A 21,117-nucleotide genomic window follows, 5' to 3' on the forward strand; every position below is an offset into this window, starting at 1 on the left:
AACAGATGTGGTGTTACATAATATCTGTAGGGCTTTGTATCTTTGCGAGGATCCACCAAATAAAAGAAAATTCTGAGGCTGTATGCAATGAAAAAGAAGGAGGCACTTCTGTCTGATCAGGAAGCTCCTTTCGGCAGCTTGTCAGAGCTGATTGACAGCAGCCCAACGCCTGTGCTGATCCCCATCACTCAAAAATTCAGTCACATGGGAAAACAGCAGGTTAAACTGCGCAGCACTTCCCCTGCACGGTGCCCCATACTTTCATCCTCCCTATGCCATGATAAAGGCAGCCTGGGAGGACAGAGGCAATGCGTAGGTCCGAGATTACAGCCAGCAGCAAACAGTCCAGAAACCTGAGTCTGGCATGTCTTTCTGCAGGGAACACAAATAACATGACCAGCGGCATGGAGGACAGACGGGGAGTGTTTATTAGAGTTGTATTTACATTAAGGGGGGGAAACAGAAGGCAGAGTGTTACGTGTTGCTGTGTTACGTCTGTGCATCCTGGTAGAGAACATTTGCCACCAGGTCTTTCACTGCTGCTGAATCCTCAGCATCTGTGGAGGCAAAACACAATGTGACAATTAATGTTGACAAGGGACATTTGTGCCATCAGAAAAGCCCAACGCGGGCCAAATATGAATACAAGGAGGTAATATCTACACATGCCAGCCAATTAGGTTAACCCAGGATTAAATAGAGAAACTGTCGACTACCGAGCCTTATATTGCTCATAGTGGGAGGACACTGCCTGAGGTTCATATAACAGAGCTCTCCTCCATCAAATACAAAACCACACAGAAATATAAATTATGAATAGTGTTTCAGAAAATCAAGAAAGGAAAAATAAATGCATAAGAATGTATGCCCACCATCATTTATGCTGTGAGCAAGCTTACATTTGGCTCATCTAACGGACTCGTACACACAGTAGTAATAGAATGAAAGTTTGTGATAAAAGTAACACAGACGATGCTGCTTTGGTCATATCAAGCTGCTTTTATAGCTTCCACAGACCTCACAAGTTACTGGCAAGTCATTTCCCTCCTTCAAGCAGACAAACCCTGATGGTTTCTGAGCCACTTCCTCACCAGAGCCTCAATGAAGTCCACTCTTTCCTTCAATGCAAGTCCAATTTTAATGCAGGCTCACTGCAGCTGCTTCAAAGTACAAATAATTCAAGCACATCCTTTTCCCTTCGTGCAGTTTCACTTGGCTTTGAGATATATAGTCTTTGGAGTTTTTGATCATCAATGGTGCTGTGATCTTACGAGTGGAAGATCTGAAAGACGTGAACAACAAATAAAGACACTTTCCAAATGTCTATGAGGAGGAACATAAGTTTTGTTCAAAAGACCTTTCTTCTTGCCCACGAGGCACAAGACGGAACTACACAATTAATTATTAAGACTCCAAATAAAACATTTAAAAGAACGTTACAGCAGAATACCATCAAAACTCCATCAACCCCTGTATCCACATGTGAGACAACAAAAACACAAGACACAGTATTCTGCAAAAGCTAATATCCATCTACACAGAATGAGTCATAAAGCTGCACTACACCAAGTTTACAGTCTTAAGACAATCAACTGAAAGCAATATTATACATAATTTCAGAGTGAAACTGGTAAAACATCCTCAAATGTTATATGGTGAACATAGATCTCAGTCCTTACTTTCTCGTAATGTATCACTTAACGGGATCATTAGCTTCACTGATACAAAATGCGTGATGTTTACAAGAAAACTCAACAGGACACCTTTAATGTGATGCTAACAGAGACACCATTTGGATGGGTAATCAGTAGGCCTCAAGTGTTTGGTGTGAAGCAGATTAAATGAGTTAATGAATGACTTTGTCCGTCTCTTTTTACCGCTGACTGAGATGCACATTAGACAAAAATGGGCTTTTTTTTGCAGGCACAACAGATAAACTTCAGTGAGCTCTTCCTCTCTTTGGTGTGGAAAAACCTGCTCACCTTGCACTGCTCAACAACACCTGACTGCAACCCGGTCTCTCCAGACACAAGCTGGCGATTAAACATCCATCCCTCAAAAAATGAAAAATGACCACGTAGGAGCGGCCGACCTCATCAAGAAACCTCTCCACGTTGTGATGGAGAACCAACAGGCTCTTCATAATCACCATTTGGCCAAAGGGCAGTTATGAAAGTGATGGGGAAAAAAGCAAATCAGCAGGGAAGACGATGAGAGCCGCTGCCGACATTTGAAGGAGGTCAGAGGGAGGGAGCCAACACCCAGACCAGAGTTTGCCTCTTGTTTTCCACTTCCGCAAGTTCAAAATCATTGCCTTTTGTTTAAACAAATCAAATTAAATGCATCTTGACCTGATTAGGATTCATTTGACTCCATGGACTTCTATTTAAAACATTTTCCACTGCGGGGGTTTTGGTGACAAGACGGTGAAAACCTGGAAAACTGTACTTTTGTTTGCAATCATGTTGCTCCAGTAAGTTTTACTAAGCTGAGTGTCATCAAAATCTTTCCCTGAGAGATGGTTCCCAGTTTTCTTACAGGATTTGGTTGACTGGTTGGTCATCCATGCGGACCAAAAAAAAAAAAAAAAAAAAAACATGGGCTAATTTGTAAAATAGCTCACATCCTCCTGTAAACCATTTTGTGCATGACAGCGAGCAGAGACTGAAAATGACTGAGACAGCAGCGAGATTAATGTTCCACCAGGAAAGGCAATTAACAAAGGAAATTAGCAGGATATAAACAACCATAGTGTGCCTTCACAATGATTAACTGAGCACTTACTCCAGTTAAACATTGTGTTTGTCATGAGAATGGTGTTGGAAGACTCCTGTATGCAGGGGGAGAAAGGAGGGTGAAAAGATAAAGAAAGAAGCTGCTGAGAGTACGAGCCGTGGAGCATATTTGATTGACAGGCTACAGATTTGTTTGCGCTTGGACGTTCAGAGAGCAGCCTTAATCGGAAACTCAATTTAATTCCCTCATGACCTCCTCCCTTCGGGACATTTGCCTGTGGGTAATATGAGATGATTGACTTGACTATGGTCTTATCTGCTGAATATGAAGCAATTACATGCAGAGGGTTAGCTTAGCATTAAGACTGCAAACAGGCTAACAACCCAGCCTGGCACCTTTTGAAATGAGAAAGCAAAAGCAAGAAACGTGGACAGTAAATGTTGCGACAAGCACATATGCAGAGGAGTTCAAGAGGTGGTTTGAAGGTGAAGGTAAAGGTAAAGGCAAAGGGAACCCCCCCCCCCAAAAAGCATCAGTCATTTACAAAGCTCTTTGTATATGGAGAAGGTCTGCAAGGCTACAAAGCTCAAAGTCCTAACAGAGGAGAGCTGAAACACTTTGTTTTAAACAGTAACATCACCAAAAAGATCGGCATAATGTGTGCACCGAGGCTTCTTTGGCAGGCCCCAAACAGCGTACTGGATGTGACCAGGCCTTTCAGCAGGGGTCCTCAGAGCAAGGCTGGCTGAATAATCGAATTTCAATTCAAATGACAACTTTACAACCACAGGGCAAACAGAACAGAGTTCATTTGAACCGAACAAAATTGCTTCAACGTGAAACCACGAATGCACACTAAAGGTGATAAATATTTTTGTCACTTTTCAGTTACGGACTAAGATAAATTGTGCAACTTCCTTCCATTCTCAAGGAGGGTTTGTCTTAGCTGCTGAGGATTCAGAGCACATCAGCAGGGTAAAGACAGACCGAGTAACATTTTCAGCAGCGTATCTATTAGTTCCTGTTAACTCTAAAGTAGAAGAATCACCTTGTAATTTGTATTTTTAAAACAAATACCTGCACAAGTCTAACTATGCAAATGAGTCTGTAGTTAAGAGAGCACTTCCAGAGCTTAAGGAGCTGTTGAACCTGGCTGATTGGAAGGAAACATTGTGCCAACAAGAGAGCTGTCAGCGGAAACAATTGAACGGATTCTAAAACTCCTCTGAGAGGGTAATCCAGCAGAGTGTGGCAAAAGATGTTGGCCTTTTCCAGTCAGCTGTGTTCAAAATTTGGAGCCAAAAACAAACAAACTGGGAAGGATGTAAAAGGGAAACATACAGGTCGACCCAGGAAGTTATCAAAGCAGCAGGACAGAAAACTTAAAGCAATGTGTCTAAAATAGAAGGTGCACAACAAAAGAAACGAGAAACAAATGAGCGGAAAATAGGAGTGAATGTTTGTTTTCAACTATAAGAGACTGACAGTAACACATGTTATCAGAAACTGTTCCGGAATACAAGCGATGAAATCAGTAGTGCACAATATAAATAACAAGGGTGAACTAATGAGGCGCACCCACATTCGCCCAGAACTTACTGTCTTCGTTCTAACGAACTATGTCCTTACTGAATTTGGAAAGAAAGCATTAAACTACGCTGCTTCCTCTGCTTGGAATAGAATGTCTGACCGATTGACCGTTCTGCCCCCATTTGGCCTGTGATGAGGGTGGTGATAAAAATGGTCGTATGTTTGAAACTTTTGTCGTTTTACGACATCTACATGTACATTTTATTTTTGCGCTCAGTGTCTGTGTGCTGCCGTGTCTGTTGCCCGAGCCGCTTCCACTCTTGGAAAAGAGATTTCGCATCTCAAGAGACTTTCTTTTCCAGTTAAATAAAAGGGACGCGTTGCCACGTGACCATTTTGCATCAGAATGCAGATTTGGGTTGTTCAAACACAGGTGCAGCTGCTGACACAAGGCCAGCAGCACATTCCCCCTCAGTGTGTCGAGGGTGACGCATTTAATCACAGATTTTGACTGATGTCAGTAACATTGATTTCCTCCCAGTTGACCTTGGTGTAAATCTACTACAACAGGCATGGGTGATGTTACACTATTTCCTACAGGCTGTGGTGGATCAATCCTTCTGACAAGCACAACTCTTGATTTATCAAAACGATCAGTGAAATATGAAGAGTGAAAGCCTGTTATTTAAAGCCACAAGAACACAGTTTGAACTATGCTCTGCTACAGAGACTTAAAAGCCCTTCTAAAAACCCCACTAGCGGCTTTATGCTCAGCTGCCATTCCCAGTTTTGCATTTTCCAGCTGTATCTTCATCTCAACCAACTCTGCTACAAAGCAACCGCGTATATTTCCCAGAATGTCAAACTATTCTTTTAAGGAGAGGTGGGTAGACAGGAAGCCTGCAGACAATCAGCTTGTTAGAAATCAAATTAGTCATGAGGGGATCACCACCGCCCCCAAATCATTAGCATTAAGCTCAGTGTTACAACACGATGGAAGAAATCTTGACTACAAACCGTCACAATTGAGCAGTTCAAACAGAGGAGATGTTGGTTTGAATTTAATGACAGATGCGCCAGTCTGTGCCGAATCAGTTTCTTTGAGCCGTTTGTGTACTCACCGATTCCCAGCATCTTCAGGTGGCTTCTAAACTCAGGCCTCTCCTCCAGCACTCGCAGCAGGTCGGTGGACTCCATGCGGTCCAGCTCCACCTTCCAGTAGATGTATATTTTCTGGTTGAAGCTGACGTACACCAGGCAGGGGCTGTTTCTACCCTCCTTACATGTATACTGACCTACAACCACACACAAAGAGACATAAATGTCTCAGTTTAAACTCAACATGTGGTGGGCAGTGCTATTATATCATGCAAATCCAAATAAACACATTAGCAGACCCCTGATGCCAGGATGCTGTGACAAAACTGGCTTCTATACAAACAGAGAATTTGTAGGTTTTAAAGACCACACAGAGCAGGCAGAGGGGGGAATGGAGAGGAGGGCTCGATTGTTTAACACTGTGGGAGAAAAGATACAAACCTCAATGAAGGTAGATTAAACCAAGTCTCTTCCTCTAATCCACATGTCACAATTAACTCCTAGATAAACAGTGGCTTGTTCAAACACTGCAGAGATTAGACTGGACAGTCAGATCATAACACAGAAACTGAAGCTTGATGTTGCCATCTAGTGGTACAGGTCTGAAGTAAATCCTCTGAAGGATGTTCCGGTGGCTGCTGCTCTGAACATATTGTGCATTTCATTCTGTTGGCTGTGAGTTTCTGTCCATGTTGTCTATTTGGACTAGAGACTTAACCTGTGGTACCAGGTTCTGTGTGACATCATCAGCTAAGTTGTTGCCAAGCTACAGAAACAACAGGCCAACCCATTCATGGAGAACTCCCAAGATTTCAACCACACCTCTAATTATGCAACACTTCAATTTCCTAAAAGGTTTGTCAACTGATATCCATTTCTTATTTCATTGACATTTTTCTCTTTTATCCATTAAATTATTTTTCTCTGTAATTTACACCATTTACTTTCTCCCTGGTGATCTCCATCCTTTTGTCAGGTCTACTGAGGCTTGTTTGTGTTAAAGAGTCGCATCAGTGCCAGAACTTTCAATACAGACTTGAACCTGTACTGTTAACAAAGACAAAATATGATCTAACAGCAAAAAAGGAACAAGAGGGAGACTTGACTCAATCATTAAGATATATAGCCAACGGGCATCTCACCGGCACAGAAGGCGTTGACGTTTTCATCGAAATGGAACCGCACCACAGTCCGATTGTGGTCAATGATGTAAGTTTGACCATCCCAGGCACACGCCACCACCTCCTCCCTGCCGTCGCCCTGGAAACAAACACACATGCAAGCAGATGTTCCCCTATGATTGATGCATATTCTATAATCTGACAAACAATTATCTTAGATTTTTCAGTGAGATAATCATTTCAGTCATTTAAAAGCAAAGAAAAAGAACAAAACAAAACAAAAAACTATTGTTCACTCCAACAAGCTTCTGAAGATGGGAGAGGTGCAACATTTTCCATATTTTTTATATTGATTAGATTTTGGTCATTTCTGTGATTTCCCCACATTTACAAAAATGTTCAGTTTTGCATATGGAACTATTTTTTTTTAAACATAAAAGATGTTTCACATAACACAGATATGATTAAAAAAAAAAAATCTAAATAATTCTCAACTACATTTTTCATTCAATGGGATTTCAATCAAAAGTTGAATCCAAAATGAAAAAAACCCTGCAAGTTTCAAGCCGTCGGGGATACTTAAACAGACTCACAGTGACATCGAGCTTCTGCAGGGCAAAGAGCTGATGATCCACCTGCACCGACCACAACAACTGCTCCGAGCTGTCCATCAGCTTCAGGGTTCCTGTAACCACAGAACAAAGAAAAAAGTAACACAGCTGAATTTCAACATAAATCCAGAGAAATGTTCAGTAAATAACTCTCCAAGACAAAAATTATTTATATACATCTGAGAGTCTTTAGATAGAACCAACTTCCCAACCAGTTAATAACCAGGTAACCTACACACAGTAGTTTATTTTATTTTGTGTGTTCAGGAAATAGTTCGGACTGAATAAAATGTACGTATTTAGCAGACGCTTTTATCCAAAGCGACTTGCAGGTAGGGTAAGGGGGTCTTGCCTAAGGACCCCTACTGGAAGTAGTACCTTTCATGAAGGGTATTTGAACCCAGGTCACCTTCATGGCATACCACTACACTATCCAATCCCCAAAATGTTCTTTTCTAAATTAACAAAATGATACCTTGTACTGATTTATTTAATTTGACCAAATACTAAAAGGATGAAAATTTTATAAAATGTCCCGACTTACCATCTAAAGTACAGAGTGCAAACAGTCCACATTTGGAGGATTCCTCTTTTGAACCTGGACAAAAACAAAATACACGTTAGAGCATTTTCAAGAAAATGTTTGGACAGTTTTGACAGAATTTAAGAAGAGATTCTAACACCATAGAGCATGCATTTTAATACCTTTTTCAACATCACTCTAAACAAAATCAAAAGGAATGAAAAAGCTCATATTACTCACAAGAGCACAGATTTATTCACATTTATAAAACATTTTTGTTCACACTTTCCAGCTTTCTATAACCCTTATTCTTCATAATTTAATCAATCACTTAAAACAACCCAGACCAAGACAACTGGCAGAATTTGATGAGCAAATTAATGTATATTTTTTTCATTTTATTTTCCATAACCACTTGAAAGTCTTTCCAACAGCCTAAACCATGAGACAAAACATTAGAACTAATGTTCCTGTTTGTGGTCAAGATGGAACAGAATTTGATGTTTTTCAAACATTTAGAAAGACCCTGCTGTTCCCACTTTTCTTATAGTATAACTCATGAGTTTTCCTGAAACAATGGAAAATCAGTCAATGAGTTCACTGTTTTGTACCTTTGCTTATGCTGCCAATGAGATGAGTGGAAACGTTCTTGTTGTGGATCCGCCCGGTGGTCAGATGAAGAACTACGTCTCTGGAAGACCCCTCACTGTAAGGAAACGCATTAAAGCATATAGTTAGTATGGCCGACACTTAAAAAAAAAAAAAAACTATTAAATTATCCCGGGGTTTACCTCCCCGGTGTAGCAGGGGCGTCCTCGTCAGATTCGGTGGAGTCCTGTTGTGTCCAGGTGCAGAGCAGGATGGCATATCCGCAGCCCGGCTGAGACACCATCAGCTCCGGTAAACCCTCTGGCCCCGGGTTAACGGACAGACTGTCCACCTGCAGCACAGCAAACACAAACACCACGAGGCTCTATGGTTCATTTTGTTGTACAAGTTCTTTTGTACTATGCATTGCATAAATGTGCACAATGTGGACAATGCTCCTGAGCAAATTTGGGAAAACGGGACAGGGAAGCTCTCAACCGCCATACCCCAACAACCCCTCACTGACGAAACCCAAAGGGGAGACGCCGCTAAACCTACCAGGGAAAACCCCAACAGGTAATGCACACACAGACAGATCAACACTCACTTTCCTCTGCTCCAACTCAAACTCACGGCTGTTCCGAAAAACGGCTTAACCAACAACTAATTGGACTACTCACCACAGAAAAAACATTCCTACGCGTGCCAAACTCAGCATCTCCCAGAGCGCCACAACCTCACCATATAAGGTCATACATGTCACAAGGAAAACCCCACACTTGACATCAGGTACGTAAGGCAGTTGCTTACTTTAACAAATGAATTCCCACTGTGCGGCCATTAACCCGACCGACACACATGCTGCCCTGCAAACACCGCGCTCAACAAGACTAACTTTAGTCATTAACATATAACACTAATAACTTATCAAAAGACGAGCCCCCACTTCTGTTACAACCGGCTCAAGAGCTGCAACAAAAAGGGAGATGCGCACGCACTGAATAAAAGTTAGTGTGAGTGTCAGTATCAGTGGTGTGTGTAAATGTATGGCTGCAACGGTCCATGAAGGATGCGTGTTGTCTGTGCATGGCAAAAGTAATAAACAGGAAAGAAACGGCAAATAAACCGCTACGGTGGAAGCCAAGTAGAGAGCTGGGTAGGCAGACGTAAATAGCCTCTGCACCAGCCAGGTGCGCCTTATTACTGATCAGCACCTGAAAGGCAGAAAAACACAGCCAGTATGCCGTACACCAGCAGGACAGGACCCAAAGGCTCCCCCAAGGCCGTAACACTATTCTTTATTTGGCCCATTTTACCAGTGAAATTAAGCTGCCATGCAATTCTGCACTCCTTGATTTACAGTATTAATCCCTTTAGGCCCTCAGTAAAAAAAAAAAAAATACATAACACCTGTATATGTTTAAATCCAATTAGCTTTAAAGTTTACATCATTTGGAAAAGAAAATGAGAATAGAATTAAAAACATGGATTCCTTGATGTACAATAATATGCAGTAGATTATAACTGATAAATAAGAACAGTGCTTTTCTGAACATCACACTTTATTTGTGGAACTTATGCACAAAAAAATAACCAAAAAAACCCTCTAAATTAAAAACAAAGTGTTTGTGTCGCACACCTGCCCCTCCAGAAGCCATTTCTTCAGCAGAACCATTTGACCCGGTCCCCCATCTGAACTGTCAGACGGCTCCTCCCAACGGAAAGCTCGCACCACTCTGTCTGTGTAGCCCACCACCAGCTCACAGCGTCCATCTCCATCTGCACACATTACGACCAAATTCAAAGGCAAAATATAAATTAAAAAAAAAACACACACCGTAACACTTAATGTAGATTAAAGAAAATAAAGGAGTGTACCAATATCACTGATGAGGAGAACTTTGGTGTTGGCAGGAATATGTTGGGTGAAGAAGGGCCTCTGGTCCTCAGATGACAGGAATTCATGCTGACTGGAGGAATCAGATTTACTTGCAGTGGCATTGGTCAAGTCAAAGAGGTGAAACCAGCCCTCTGCACCCACTGCTACCACAAGGTTCTGACAGACAGAAAAAAAAAAAACAGTCACATCACTTCAAAGCCTTTATGACACTCAGGTTCCCCTCACTTAACTCTCCTTACCTTTCCTTTGTTGCAGACGTCTCCAACTGCAACGCAGGTCAGCTAGAAAAAAAAGACACAACGGGTCATATAAGCAGGAGGTCAAAATCGCTCCGAAATCTCGAGTTATGTGGTTCGGCACTGACCATGCCCACGCAGGTTCTTGTGATACAGGGTTTGGGATCATCGTTCTTGTAAATAAGCAGCTTTCCACTGGTGTCTCCAACAATCAGCTCGTTAAGCTGCGGGGAGCAGAGGAAGACGGTATTATTCATCTGGCTAAAATAAGACAAACAATCGTCTGTAATGAGATTTTAATCGCAATTTAGTCCCGACATTTCTCTTCACATTGACAAAAGGAAACAGGTGAACTTGATTACCGAGTCGTTGTCTGCGTCTCCCAAACAGATCGCATGAGGAAATATGGTTCCTGTGAAATCCAAGCTAACCCGCTGAACGTAATTCAAAGACCGCATAGCTGATGGTTTAGTTTAATTCACGCTGAAGCGTCCTAAACATGCGGGAAGCTTGTTTTATTACCAAACCACCACAAAGATAGTTTAATTCGCGTTAGCCCTTTAAGACTTCGAGGCTCAAATTAACCATATTTAGGCGTAGACACAACACACTCGAATCTTTTTAGGCTAACTGCTTTCAAAACTATCTTTTTCTCACAGTTATAAACCATATATTACTATCTTTAAATGCTAAATAACGGTAGTTGCTAATGTTGATGTTTGCTAAAGCGTATCACTGGCAAGCTTCTTCCTAGTAAACAAAACCACGTGACGTAAAATCTACGGAAGCTCTACATAATCAAAATGAGCTTTCCTTTGCTATTTTTACGCTCAGACTTATATCCCCACATTTTCTCGTGAGAATAAGTAACTATATAGCACATTTAAGGTATTTTAAGGCACGAGGATGCAGGTTAATACGTCGTATTTTTTATTAGGAACCGGACAATTTTTCGTTCAATTACCTTTTTAAAACAAGTTTTCTTTCGTTTGGTGATATCTCTACATCTCTAAACACCACATTTTCCAGATATTCATAATGCAAGATACATCTTTTTCATTTAATAAAGGTCCATCGTCATATGAATTACAAAAAAACCTAACCGCGCTCACCTGTAGTGTGTCCCCTTCTCAGCTGAGACAGGTAGAAATTGTGCCACCTAGCGGACACTGAGCGCAAACGCACTCAACCTGTTGCTGGTTTATTTATTTTTATCTTCTTCTGTACTCTTTATGTTAGTTTGGCACAACTTTAGTGGGGAAAATACCTTTACCATCTGTTTCTTCAGTCTGAAAGATCAGGTCAGATAATCACTGAGAAAAAAAAAGAAGCTATTTTTTTTTAACTTTTCCATAGACGCCAATGAACCTAATACTATTTCAGCAACAAAATAAGAAATGTCATTTTACTTTGGTGTACTTAATGATGGAAGAAGCCCACTTGCCATTTTTGTATAATTCGTTACCCGTTTGTTTGTTTTATTTGTTCAGGTTCAGGTCAGGACTTTGTTCAGGACATTTCTCACCGAGAAGGGTTAGAGCCATTAGCCGAAAGCATGGTGTGCAAGGTGTCCTTAAAAAAATCGTGGAAACTGGACAAGTCTCCACTTGTCCAGTTTAAAAAAGAAATAAGAGAAGCCTCCGGACCGTCAGTTGATCCATCTTATGCTCATTGAAGCCTCATCAGAGATGGTGTCCATGGAAGGGTGGCTGTCAAGAAGGGAAACTTGACACAAGAACTAGAGAAACTGCAGAATTGACAAGAAAGCTTGTCTAAGAGGGTTCAGTCTGTGTTGAAAAATAAAGGTGCTCATACCAAATATTGACTTTCAAGCTCCTTAGGATTATACACACTCTGTTTCTATATTTAACACTGTACATCCATTTATGTTTGCACGTTTAAAAAAACATGCTGCAACTATTTACTGTTGACATGGCAACATATAGAAATAAAGGGTGGCTGAAGTCTTTAGCACAGGACTCGTATGATAATTTACTGTAATCTCTTTTTTTCTGATTTGGTTTGATTTTCTCTCTTTTCTTAAAAAAAACTTTTAACCCTTTAAATAGTTAGACTGCTGTTTTACTTCACGCTGTAGTTACCATGGCTGTCCTCTTGAGGGCGGTGTTTCATTACAACTCGAGCTGTCGGGCAGAAAACAACACAGGCAGCAGGGAGTCTGAGGGAAGACAAACATCACACAAGGGAGGTTTTTTTTTATTTATTTTTCATGACATTACTTTTCCCATTGCTTTTACTTAGATGCTTTAACAAACTAAAACGTTGTCTAAAAATCGGCAACTTTTGTACGGACTAATTACTGTGAGTTTTATAAACTGTATAATCCCTTTCCCTGGGGGAGTCTTCAAAACCGTTTTTCCTTTAAAGCAGCTTCGGTGTTGTGTTCAGTGAAAAGCACATTGCAAAACACTTTGGGAAAAAAAAAACTATTTTGTAATGAGAAACAAATGGGAAGATAATCCCTCCATCTCCACACATTAGTTTGGGCGGTTATAAGTTTTTTTGTTTTGTTTTATTATCTGCCCCACAGTGAGCTGCCCAAAGAAAGAAGAAAAATACAGAAAGTGGTTAAATAGGAACTTGGGCGCCCAGATGTCATATTAATTATTACACCCAGCTTTGACTGGAAAGCCCCCACCCGTAAAGTGAGCGCCCGCCCAGCCGCTGGAAAAACAGCAGCGGGCGCGCAGAGAGAAAGTCCTCACAAAGCGCTAATTGGACTCTGGAAGCGCACTGACAGGGCATGGATAGGTTTCAGAAAGCCTGGCTATGGCCAAGGGGTGCGGGGGGACGCTGAATAGAACCCACGCCTCTTTATTAAACTCTCTCGCTGGGGCCAAAAGGGGGGAGGGAGTGTATGGAAAGAAAAGAAAGTATAGTGTGTGCGGGCGGGGGAGGGGATGAGGGTCTTCAGCGCAAGCTTGATTTTGAATGCCACTGCCAACACAGAAAAATTGCACAATTTATTACAATTCCCTCTACAAGGCGCGCGTGCGTGGGTGCACGCGCACAGGACTAATGGGAAAAAAAAGAAGAGCAAGGGCGCACGCACAGGACAGAGAGCAACTTCATGCGTAAAGACAGCGCTGTAAAACAACCCTGATTTTGATTTCTGTGTATCAGAGAGAGAATTGCAGTTTGCTTCTCTTTATGTTCCTCGCTGAAAGACGTGATTTATCATCCTCCACCTCTCAAAGCGACAATAATCGACAGAACACACCGCGTCTGCGCTACTGTAACCACATCGGGTGTGTCAAATCATCCACAAAGCCTCTCCCAAACACATTCTGGGGGCCCCTCCAAGCAGATTTGCGCCTGAGCGTTCCGCCTGTGCGGCTGATGATGTGCTCCGTTCAAAGTGGAAAATTCGGCCTCTGATGGACAATAGTTGCTCAAATGAGCGGCACTCAGGCGCGTCTGTACTGCTAACAATAAAACTAGACTGTGTTGGAGCTGAAATGACAGCGAGCAGCTGATTTACATGCGGAGTTTCAAGGCGAAACTTCAAGGGTGTCACCTCGAGGTGAGCTGTCCTTCAGCACCACTCTGTGGTCCACAAACTCAGAAAAATCTTAAAGATATACCGATTTAGGAAGGAGGATGAGTTTGGCACATGGCTACTACTTAACCATCTATTTTAAAGTAATTTTAGAAGTTGTTTAAAAAAAAAAATATTGAAATGCGTATTTCTTCCCCTTTGGAACTCAAACAAACATACACTTTCCCCCCGTTTTTCGGACGCGCCAGATTAATGTAAATATGGCGTCATACTCACACATTGCAACGCTTAGCCTCATACACAAATATTCAAAGTTTGAGTCTAAAGTGTTATATGCTGGTGACGCTTTATCGAACTAATAATTAATTCACTGAACATCCTGAACTGCTTAACAGTTCAAAGCTGCAAAAAGCTGCAGAAGCGACTCACGAGTGAACACAAACTGTGAGAAAACACAAAGTGTTTTTGGTTTGTTGTGAACAAACTCATCACAAACTCCATGTAGAAAAGGCTCCCCTCCTCTGTCGCAAGCGAAAATAAAAAACTCACCACTGACTTGTTTGTTTATTGCTTCAAGTGGCACGCGTCTGGCGCGCGCAAAGCATCTGCACCGGCACAGGAGCCCAAGGTGTATCCACGCGACCAGAGGGCGTGGCCACTCCCTCATCCAAACGTATTGAAAAGCAGTGGCGTCTTTCTTCTTGGACTCATTTGAGCTTTGAGAAGCGCGCGAGGCAGCAGCTCAGCGGACTGCCCCTACTGAAATAAGTGCGTGACGACCTGCCACTCCACGTGAACGGCACGAGTGGGACGCACCGCCTGGAGACTCTGTGGTTCTTTAAAAGTTTGTGCCCTTTATTTCTTTTTCTACTGGGAATGGATCTCACAGCCAAAATGGAAATTAGTGTGAGCCACCAGCAGTTGATTCCACCCGCTTGTTTCTTCTCCTCGGCAGCGGCGGTGCAGAGCATCCAGCTGAGTCCCAGCGGCAGCAGCCAGTGCAGTGGGAAGTCGGTGTCCAAGCAGCCCAAGAGGCAGCGCTCCTCCTCCCCGGAGCTGCTGCGGTGCAAGCGGAGGCTGAATTTCGCGACCTTCGGCTACAGTCTACCGCAGCAACAGCCGCACGCGGTGGCCCGGAGGAACGAAAGGGAGCGGAACCGGGTGAAGCTGGTTAACAACGGCTTCGCTACCCTGCGGGAACACGTCCCCAACGGCGCCGCCAACAAGAAGATGAGCAAAGTGGAGACGCTGCGCTCTGCTGTGGAGTACATCCGCGCCCTGCAGCAGCTGCTGGACGAACATGACGCGGTGAGCGCGGCGTTTCAGTCCGGCGTCCTGTCGCCCACCATGTCGCAGGGATACTCCGCGGACATGAACTCCATGGCAGGTTCACCCGTGTCCTCCTACTCATCTGATGAGGGGTCCTATGAAGCCCTCAGTCCAGAGGAACAGGAACTTCTAGACTTCACCAACTGGTTCTGAGCAGCTGTAAAAGGTAAGAGCAGATTATATGATGACATCAAACGTGCAAGATCAACCCTGGTAACTGCTGGTGGGTGACGCTTAACTGTGACTTAACCATTCTTGTTTCTCGTTATTTTCACAGAAACAAGGATCAACTCATTTTACCGTTGTCCTGCGCTTGGGATAATCCCGGAGGAGGCTGGGTGTCCTCAAGAACAAGATGCACTGTACACGCGTCCTCATGGACCAGTCCTCCCTCCCAGACTGACTAACTGATTGAAAAGACCTTAAAGTCCTGAACACTTGGGGGAACACAGGCCAGAGATCAGCGCCAAAGGATTAAAAGGAAGACGGTGTCCTTGCAGCGTGGGAATTCCCGCTTCTGAGCATCTGTGTCCACGACAAACAAACAAACAAACCAACAAACAAACAAACAAACAAAAACCTAAAGTGAATTCATGCTCTTCTGCAGCACATTGAAAAGCATTATTTGATACGTTGCTCCTCATCTATGCTAATCAAACACCACCCCTTTGGTAAACTTCTCTGATGTTGAATTCAGAAAATGCTTCCAAGTCACGGATTTATTATTAAAATCTATATCAAACGCTTTTTTAAAAAATATATTAAGATATTTTTGTATGTAAGAGATTTATAGATGTTTTGTACACATCCTTTTGTATATATTTTGTCTATATATTGCGAAGTTGCTTCTATTACCTCTTGCCTATGTAGACGTGTAGTCTATCATTCTCTGGCTGTTCTGTTCATGAGGTTTTCAGGAGTTTGATACTCCGGTGTTTTTATTTTAGCACCAATGTGTCTTATTTAATAGCAGAACCATGTTATTGCAGCATGTCACAATGATCAAAAACGTATGCAGCTGTTGTCCAAACGGAGTGCAATAGCCATGCATTGCATCTTTATACTGCCAGCTCTATATCCTCGTCACATAAGCAGATGTTGAAAATGAGAAGTCTTATTACCATATTTTCTACACTAGTCCAAAAAATAAAATGAGATGCTACTGAATTACTTTACATGTGTTATTTTTGGGGGGACGTTTGAGGGGGGAGGACGTGGGTTGCAGTTCTCAGCATGTAGTCAGAAGGCTGGTAACTAAAAGACAGAGTAAAGGGGAGGAGGGTGAATATTTTAAATGAGATATACTGTATGATGTACTGTAGGCACAGTACAAAAGGATGATGAATGCAATCTTTATGACTAAAGAAAACTCACTATTACGCACAGTTACACGCTATACACGATATACTCTATCATATCACTCCTTGTAAGGAATTTTGTCTCATTAGTGTGTCTCATTAAAGGGTTAAATTACAGCTCCATCACCAAAACTTTTCCCGTCCAGCTCTGCTGTCTCCTTTGTGCAGGGGCAAGAATCAAGGGATACGTTTTACAAAGTGCAAACGTGCGTAAAAAGCAACAATTCTCTTGATCAGAAAGCAGATTCGAAATCTTAATCTGCAGATCAATTATTAGATATTAATCACGCGACAGAGGCGCGAGGACCTCGCTCAAAACACACAGCAAAAGCAAACTTTTTAAATGTCCACGCGCACAAATGGGTCCACAGGTGGAGAATGAGCCCAGAAATCGGAACCTTATACCACAGTGCACAAACAGCGGGAAACAAACAAACAAAAACAAAATAAGAGCCTTTTTCTTTCAGGAATACAATTTTTAATGAGTGGATGGGTGGATGTCAGTGGTCAGGGGTAGATTGGAGCAGAAGTTGTGTTTCTACACAACTGGGTCTGAAAGGTAGGGCGGGAGAGCTGCAGCCAGGACGCGTGTCTGGTTTAATGAGTGAATGGGGTTTGGATGGTGGTCGAGTGGAGGCACAGAGCTGAATTGACCGATGGCGTGTGCCTCCTGACAGCAGCATGCCGCTGAACACACAACCACCACCACCTGGGAAGGTGAGTGCGTGTGTCTAAAGTTAAAGAGACGTGTGCACTTCTTGCTTTCATTGTAAATATAATCAAACATGTTAAAGGAATAATAATAATAAAAAAAGCACATTTGATTTATTGTACTATAAAACATTACATTTGCAGAGCAATGTTTTAGGGCACATTGTTGACGTGTGCGCGCTGCATCAGTTATTTTAAAAGGGATGGAGGGGTGTCCTCAGCCAAAAAACAACAAAAGTATTTATATGATCAAAAGTTTTTTTTATTTCTTTTGTTAGATTTAGGACAAAAGTTTGGCATAATAATAATTTAAAAAAAAGTCAGTCTTCATTGTTTCCTCCTTCAAGATGTGGGTTTGTTCAAGCATTGTTTAAAGGCGCTCATTCATTAAAGGAACAATCTGCCATTTAAATCTGTGAGAAATTTGCATTTGCATTTTAAGGTTTAATAGAAGTGATCTCTTTGTTAGATTCATCTGATAAAAGCCCTTTCCCTTTACAAGCACCAAAAGTTGGAGTACTTGTCCCACACGCTTGGTCATACCAAAATATTTTAAACTTTTTGTTTCTCTTCAAGATGTTCCTCCTTGGAGGCACAACGATAATGAAGACAATACACAACAGAGGCTAGAGTTTATAGACAGACCGAATGAACAAACAGTGTCTAATGAAAGGCAAAGTGTAAAAAACTGAATTGCAGAAAACTTTATTTGGAGAACCCCACAGGGTTTGCTTTCCATTTGTTGTTATCAGCGCTGAAACTTTATGTTGCTGTGAATGAGATAAAGTTCAATACTTTAAGTCATATTGACCTTCTCTGATATCCTAGTCATTTAAAGAGAGTTATAAACGCACTAGGAAACTCATCCAAACTCGAAACCTCAGACAAGCAGACAGAAACAACCTGTAAGCAGAATATATTAGCTACCTCACGGTTGTTTAAAATCCTAAAACTCACAGTAAAATAAAGCAGACAGAGCAGAGTGAAGAAAAGAACAGAAGAACATTGAAAGTTCAAAGTCTTATCAACAATAGAGTTCAACAAGTTTGTCTCAGGGAGTTAAGAATTAAAAGCAGCTTTGACAGTTTTCTCTCGTCTGTGTCTGTCTCTATATGACTACATACACTGCGTACTGGACATCTCTGATCTAACAGTGCAGCTCTGCTGCCTGTCAGAGGCCATTATGTTCCTCTCTATGGCGGCCTGTCAAGCGTGCACACAAGGCAGGAGAGCATGGCCATATCTAATTGGTAAAGCTGCGCCAAAACAATGGCTGCAGCTACATTAGTTGAGTACCTTTCTGAATATCATTCATCAGGGTTTGTAACATTAAGACGGATTTGCATAAATATCCAAATCTCTGCTGCTTAATATTTTTTCATTTTTTTTACTGCAAACAATAGGCAGCAGAAACTTTACATGAAACCCATTTTGGAAGATGCAAGTCCAATTTTAAACCAATACAGCAAATATGATGCAAAAATATCCACATTTCTTGTTTTTCATAGTTGGATTAACCCAGCCTGCTACAACAAACTGCTTGAAGTCACAACACAGTGCCGTGATGCAACAAAGTATTTGGGCCAGAACGACCTTTCTCTCTTCAAGCCATTAGACTTCAAATAATTCACAGACTGGTTTGACAACAACATCCTCTTACACCCACTTAGCTGAATATCACCCCACTTAAACTGCTGCTAACAGTAAACAAAGTGCTGCATTGACAGCTGCGTTCTTGCAGATTACTGTACTTTTCAAAGTAAACAGTAAAGGCATCATGACTGTTGGTAAATGCGAGTTCAAAGGGAACTGTTGGATTCCTCTTTATGTTATAATGTCCTGAGAAAGCTTTTTGGTGGTAATTGGTGCTATGCAAATGAAGCAATTGAAATGAAAAAATATATTTGCTTACATTTAAAAGATTTTCCGATTAGAACATTTCATTTTTTTGTGGAACCCGATAAGTACGACAAACCAGAGCTGTGAACCCGTCGGCTCCATTTTGCACTTGAATTTCTTTACACAAAATAACAGTTTTGATCATTATGAAGGCATCACTGCTGACAGCAGCGGCTGAGCTCAGAGGTGTTTGGCGTCATCAAGCGGGTTGGAGATGACGGACTTGTGAATGAGCATGAAGAGAGGCAGGTAAGCCAGGAAGTCCAGCAGGTCAAGTGGAGGAATGCGCTGCAGCTCCAGTCTGATTGCTGCCTCCTGCTCCAGATGGATCCCCCCGGCCTTCAGCTCCAGGAGGAGCTGCTCGCCGCTGATGAAGCCCTGCTGAGCTCCCACATCTCCCTGCTGCTCCTCCAGCAGGAACAGGAACAGTTGCTGAAGGAGTAGGACAATCATTTTAGACATCAACGATAAACTATTAGTTCTTCTTTTGTTGCAGTAATACTCGTGCCCGACAGCAGCGCCTGGCGGTGCTCTTGTTTGAACTCACAACTTTTGACCAGAGCGCTTACATAAAATTGATTTAAAACAGGGAAAACAGGCTCTCAGCACTGTGAGTGTGTGGGAGTATGTTCATGTGTGACTGCGTCTTATTGTGCGGCACAGCCTCAGATTACCACAGTCTTGTTTGAGCGCACCTGTTTGCACAGTTAATGCAGTCTAGGTAATAATTGTTGGGGGGGTGGAATAATCCTTCTGGCAATTAGCCCACTCCCCCCACCCCGGGCAGTCTCTCCAGTTAACAACCCTATCCCTAACAGCTCTGTAATTACAAAGCCTCCCCTACCTGGTCAGAGGCTCAGTTTCCACACCCATTGGCTTTCATGTTCCTCCTGCCTTTCAGTCGCTCAGCACTTCCTTGCATGAATGAGGGCCGGGCTTGTATGTGAGCGGCCAGCTGGTAGGCTAGTCCATCTGAGATGAGCCGTGTATCTCGGGCTGATTACAGGGCTGGGCGGAGTGGACGGCATGTTCACTGCTGGGCACTTTAATGAGATTAAGGCCGTGCTAATCTATGAAAAGGGAAAAGCACCCCTCTCTTTTTCTCTCTGGCTTGCTTTCCTCATTTCTATGCATGAGGGCTGAGTGCTTCTCTTGAAAAAAGCTTGATGTATAAAGCATGCTTTGGAATTGCTCTTCAAAGAGTTTGCCCTGTATTTATTTCCTTATAATTATACCTGCGGAGCCATGATGGAGAGGTGGAGATGGTGTTTGTGGCATGACTGTGACAAATGCGAGAGCTAATCTGACGTTGCTCGAGGTAATCAAGTGCGCCTTGTGTAAACAAATTCGAGAGTACCAACATGTGGTGGGGAGTCTTTCACTGCGACCTTACCTTTGCTTTGAAGAGTCTCACTTCAAGGGAGCGGAAGTCCATGTTGGCGATTAGTGATCGCATGAACTCACTGAAAGGAAAGCAAAACAAAAGCGTCAACTGGTGAAAGGAGCCTCTGTTAAACATGAGGATAGCTTTTTGAATCATCAGGAAATAACAGCAATAATTTGCAGCAGTGGTTGAGCTAACAAGACTTTAAATGAAAAGTTAGAGTCAATTCAATTCTATTTATATAGTGCCTAATTACAACAAATGTCATCTCAAGGTACTTCAAAGACACAATCTAATTCAAGCCAATTAGAATCCAATTCACGCTGGATCCTAAAATATTCCTAATGTGTTTTGTTACACAACAGTTTGCTTTCTGTTGTAAACCTCAAATCTCAGAGATGGCTCAAGATACCGTTCTTTAAACTTTGAGAAGGTCCTACCAGAGTAAACGCGGACTCGTTAAGTTGTAAAGTGTATAACCAGAGCCTCTAAGAAGGCCTGGAAACGTACAAACAAGTCTACGACTCTGATGTTGTTGGTTAAAATGTGTCGTGTCGCATTATGGCGGGTAAT

The 21,117-nt window shown here is 42.3% G+C and overlaps 3 protein-coding genes across 5 annotated transcripts in view; 1 reads left to right on the plus strand and 2 right to left on the minus strand.

Annotated features, from left to right (window-relative positions):
- Positions 1 to 433: 433 nt before the first annotated feature.
- Positions 434 to 15,353, minus strand: itfg2 (integrin alpha FG-GAP repeat containing 2). Of its 3 annotated transcripts, XM_075471512.1 has the most exons (13): positions 14,413 to 15,353; positions 12,446 to 12,522; positions 10,472 to 10,567; positions 10,347 to 10,388; positions 10,086 to 10,263; positions 9,847 to 9,986; positions 8,411 to 8,559; positions 8,231 to 8,325; positions 7,641 to 7,694; positions 7,079 to 7,170; positions 6,507 to 6,624; positions 5,388 to 5,561; positions 434 to 557 (listed from the first exon to the last, which is right to left on the minus strand). In XM_075471512.1, the coding sequence occupies exons 2-13, from the start codon at positions 12,446 to 12,448 to the stop codon at positions 490 to 492; spliced, it is 1,209 nt and encodes a 402-aa protein (XP_075327627.1). In that variant the 5' UTR covers positions 12,449 to 12,522; positions 14,413 to 15,353; the 3' UTR covers positions 434 to 489. The 3 variants fall into 3 exon arrangements, with proteins under 3 accessions (XP_075327627.1, XP_075327628.1, XP_075327626.1); XM_075471513.1 differs by lacking the exon at positions 12,446 to 12,522 and having other exon boundaries at positions 14,413 to 15,352; XM_075471511.1 differs by lacking the exons at positions 12,446 to 12,522; positions 14,413 to 15,353 and adding an exon at positions 10,706 to 11,111.
- Positions 14,559 to 15,358, plus strand: ascl1a (achaete-scute family bHLH transcription factor 1a). The gene has a single exon (XM_075471515.1). It carries the CDS (start codon positions 14,740 to 14,742, stop codon positions 15,343 to 15,345), a length of 606 nt encoding a protein of 201 aa, XP_075327630.1. The 5' UTR covers positions 14,559 to 14,739; the 3' UTR covers positions 15,346 to 15,358.
- A 2,592-nt stretch (positions 15,359 to 17,950) lies between these two features.
- LOC142385210 (uncharacterized) overlaps positions 17,951 to 21,117 on the minus strand; it is a 71,467-nt gene continuing 68,300 nt past the window's right edge. The window contains exons 14-15 of the mRNA XM_075471507.1: positions 20,554 to 20,623; positions 17,951 to 19,592 (exon numbers count right to left, since the gene is read on the minus strand). Coding sequence (XP_075327622.1) covers positions 19,341 to 19,592; positions 20,554 to 20,623 — 322 coding nt within the window. The 3' untranslated portion in view covers positions 17,951 to 19,340. The remainder of the gene's footprint in view (positions 19,593 to 20,553; positions 20,624 to 21,117) is intronic.

The sequence above is a fragment of the Odontesthes bonariensis genome, chromosome 8 (assembly GCF_027942865.1).
Source record: "Odontesthes bonariensis isolate fOdoBon6 chromosome 8, fOdoBon6.hap1, whole genome shotgun sequence".
Lineage (NCBI taxonomy): Eukaryota > Metazoa > Chordata > Actinopteri > Atheriniformes > Atherinopsidae > Odontesthes > Odontesthes bonariensis.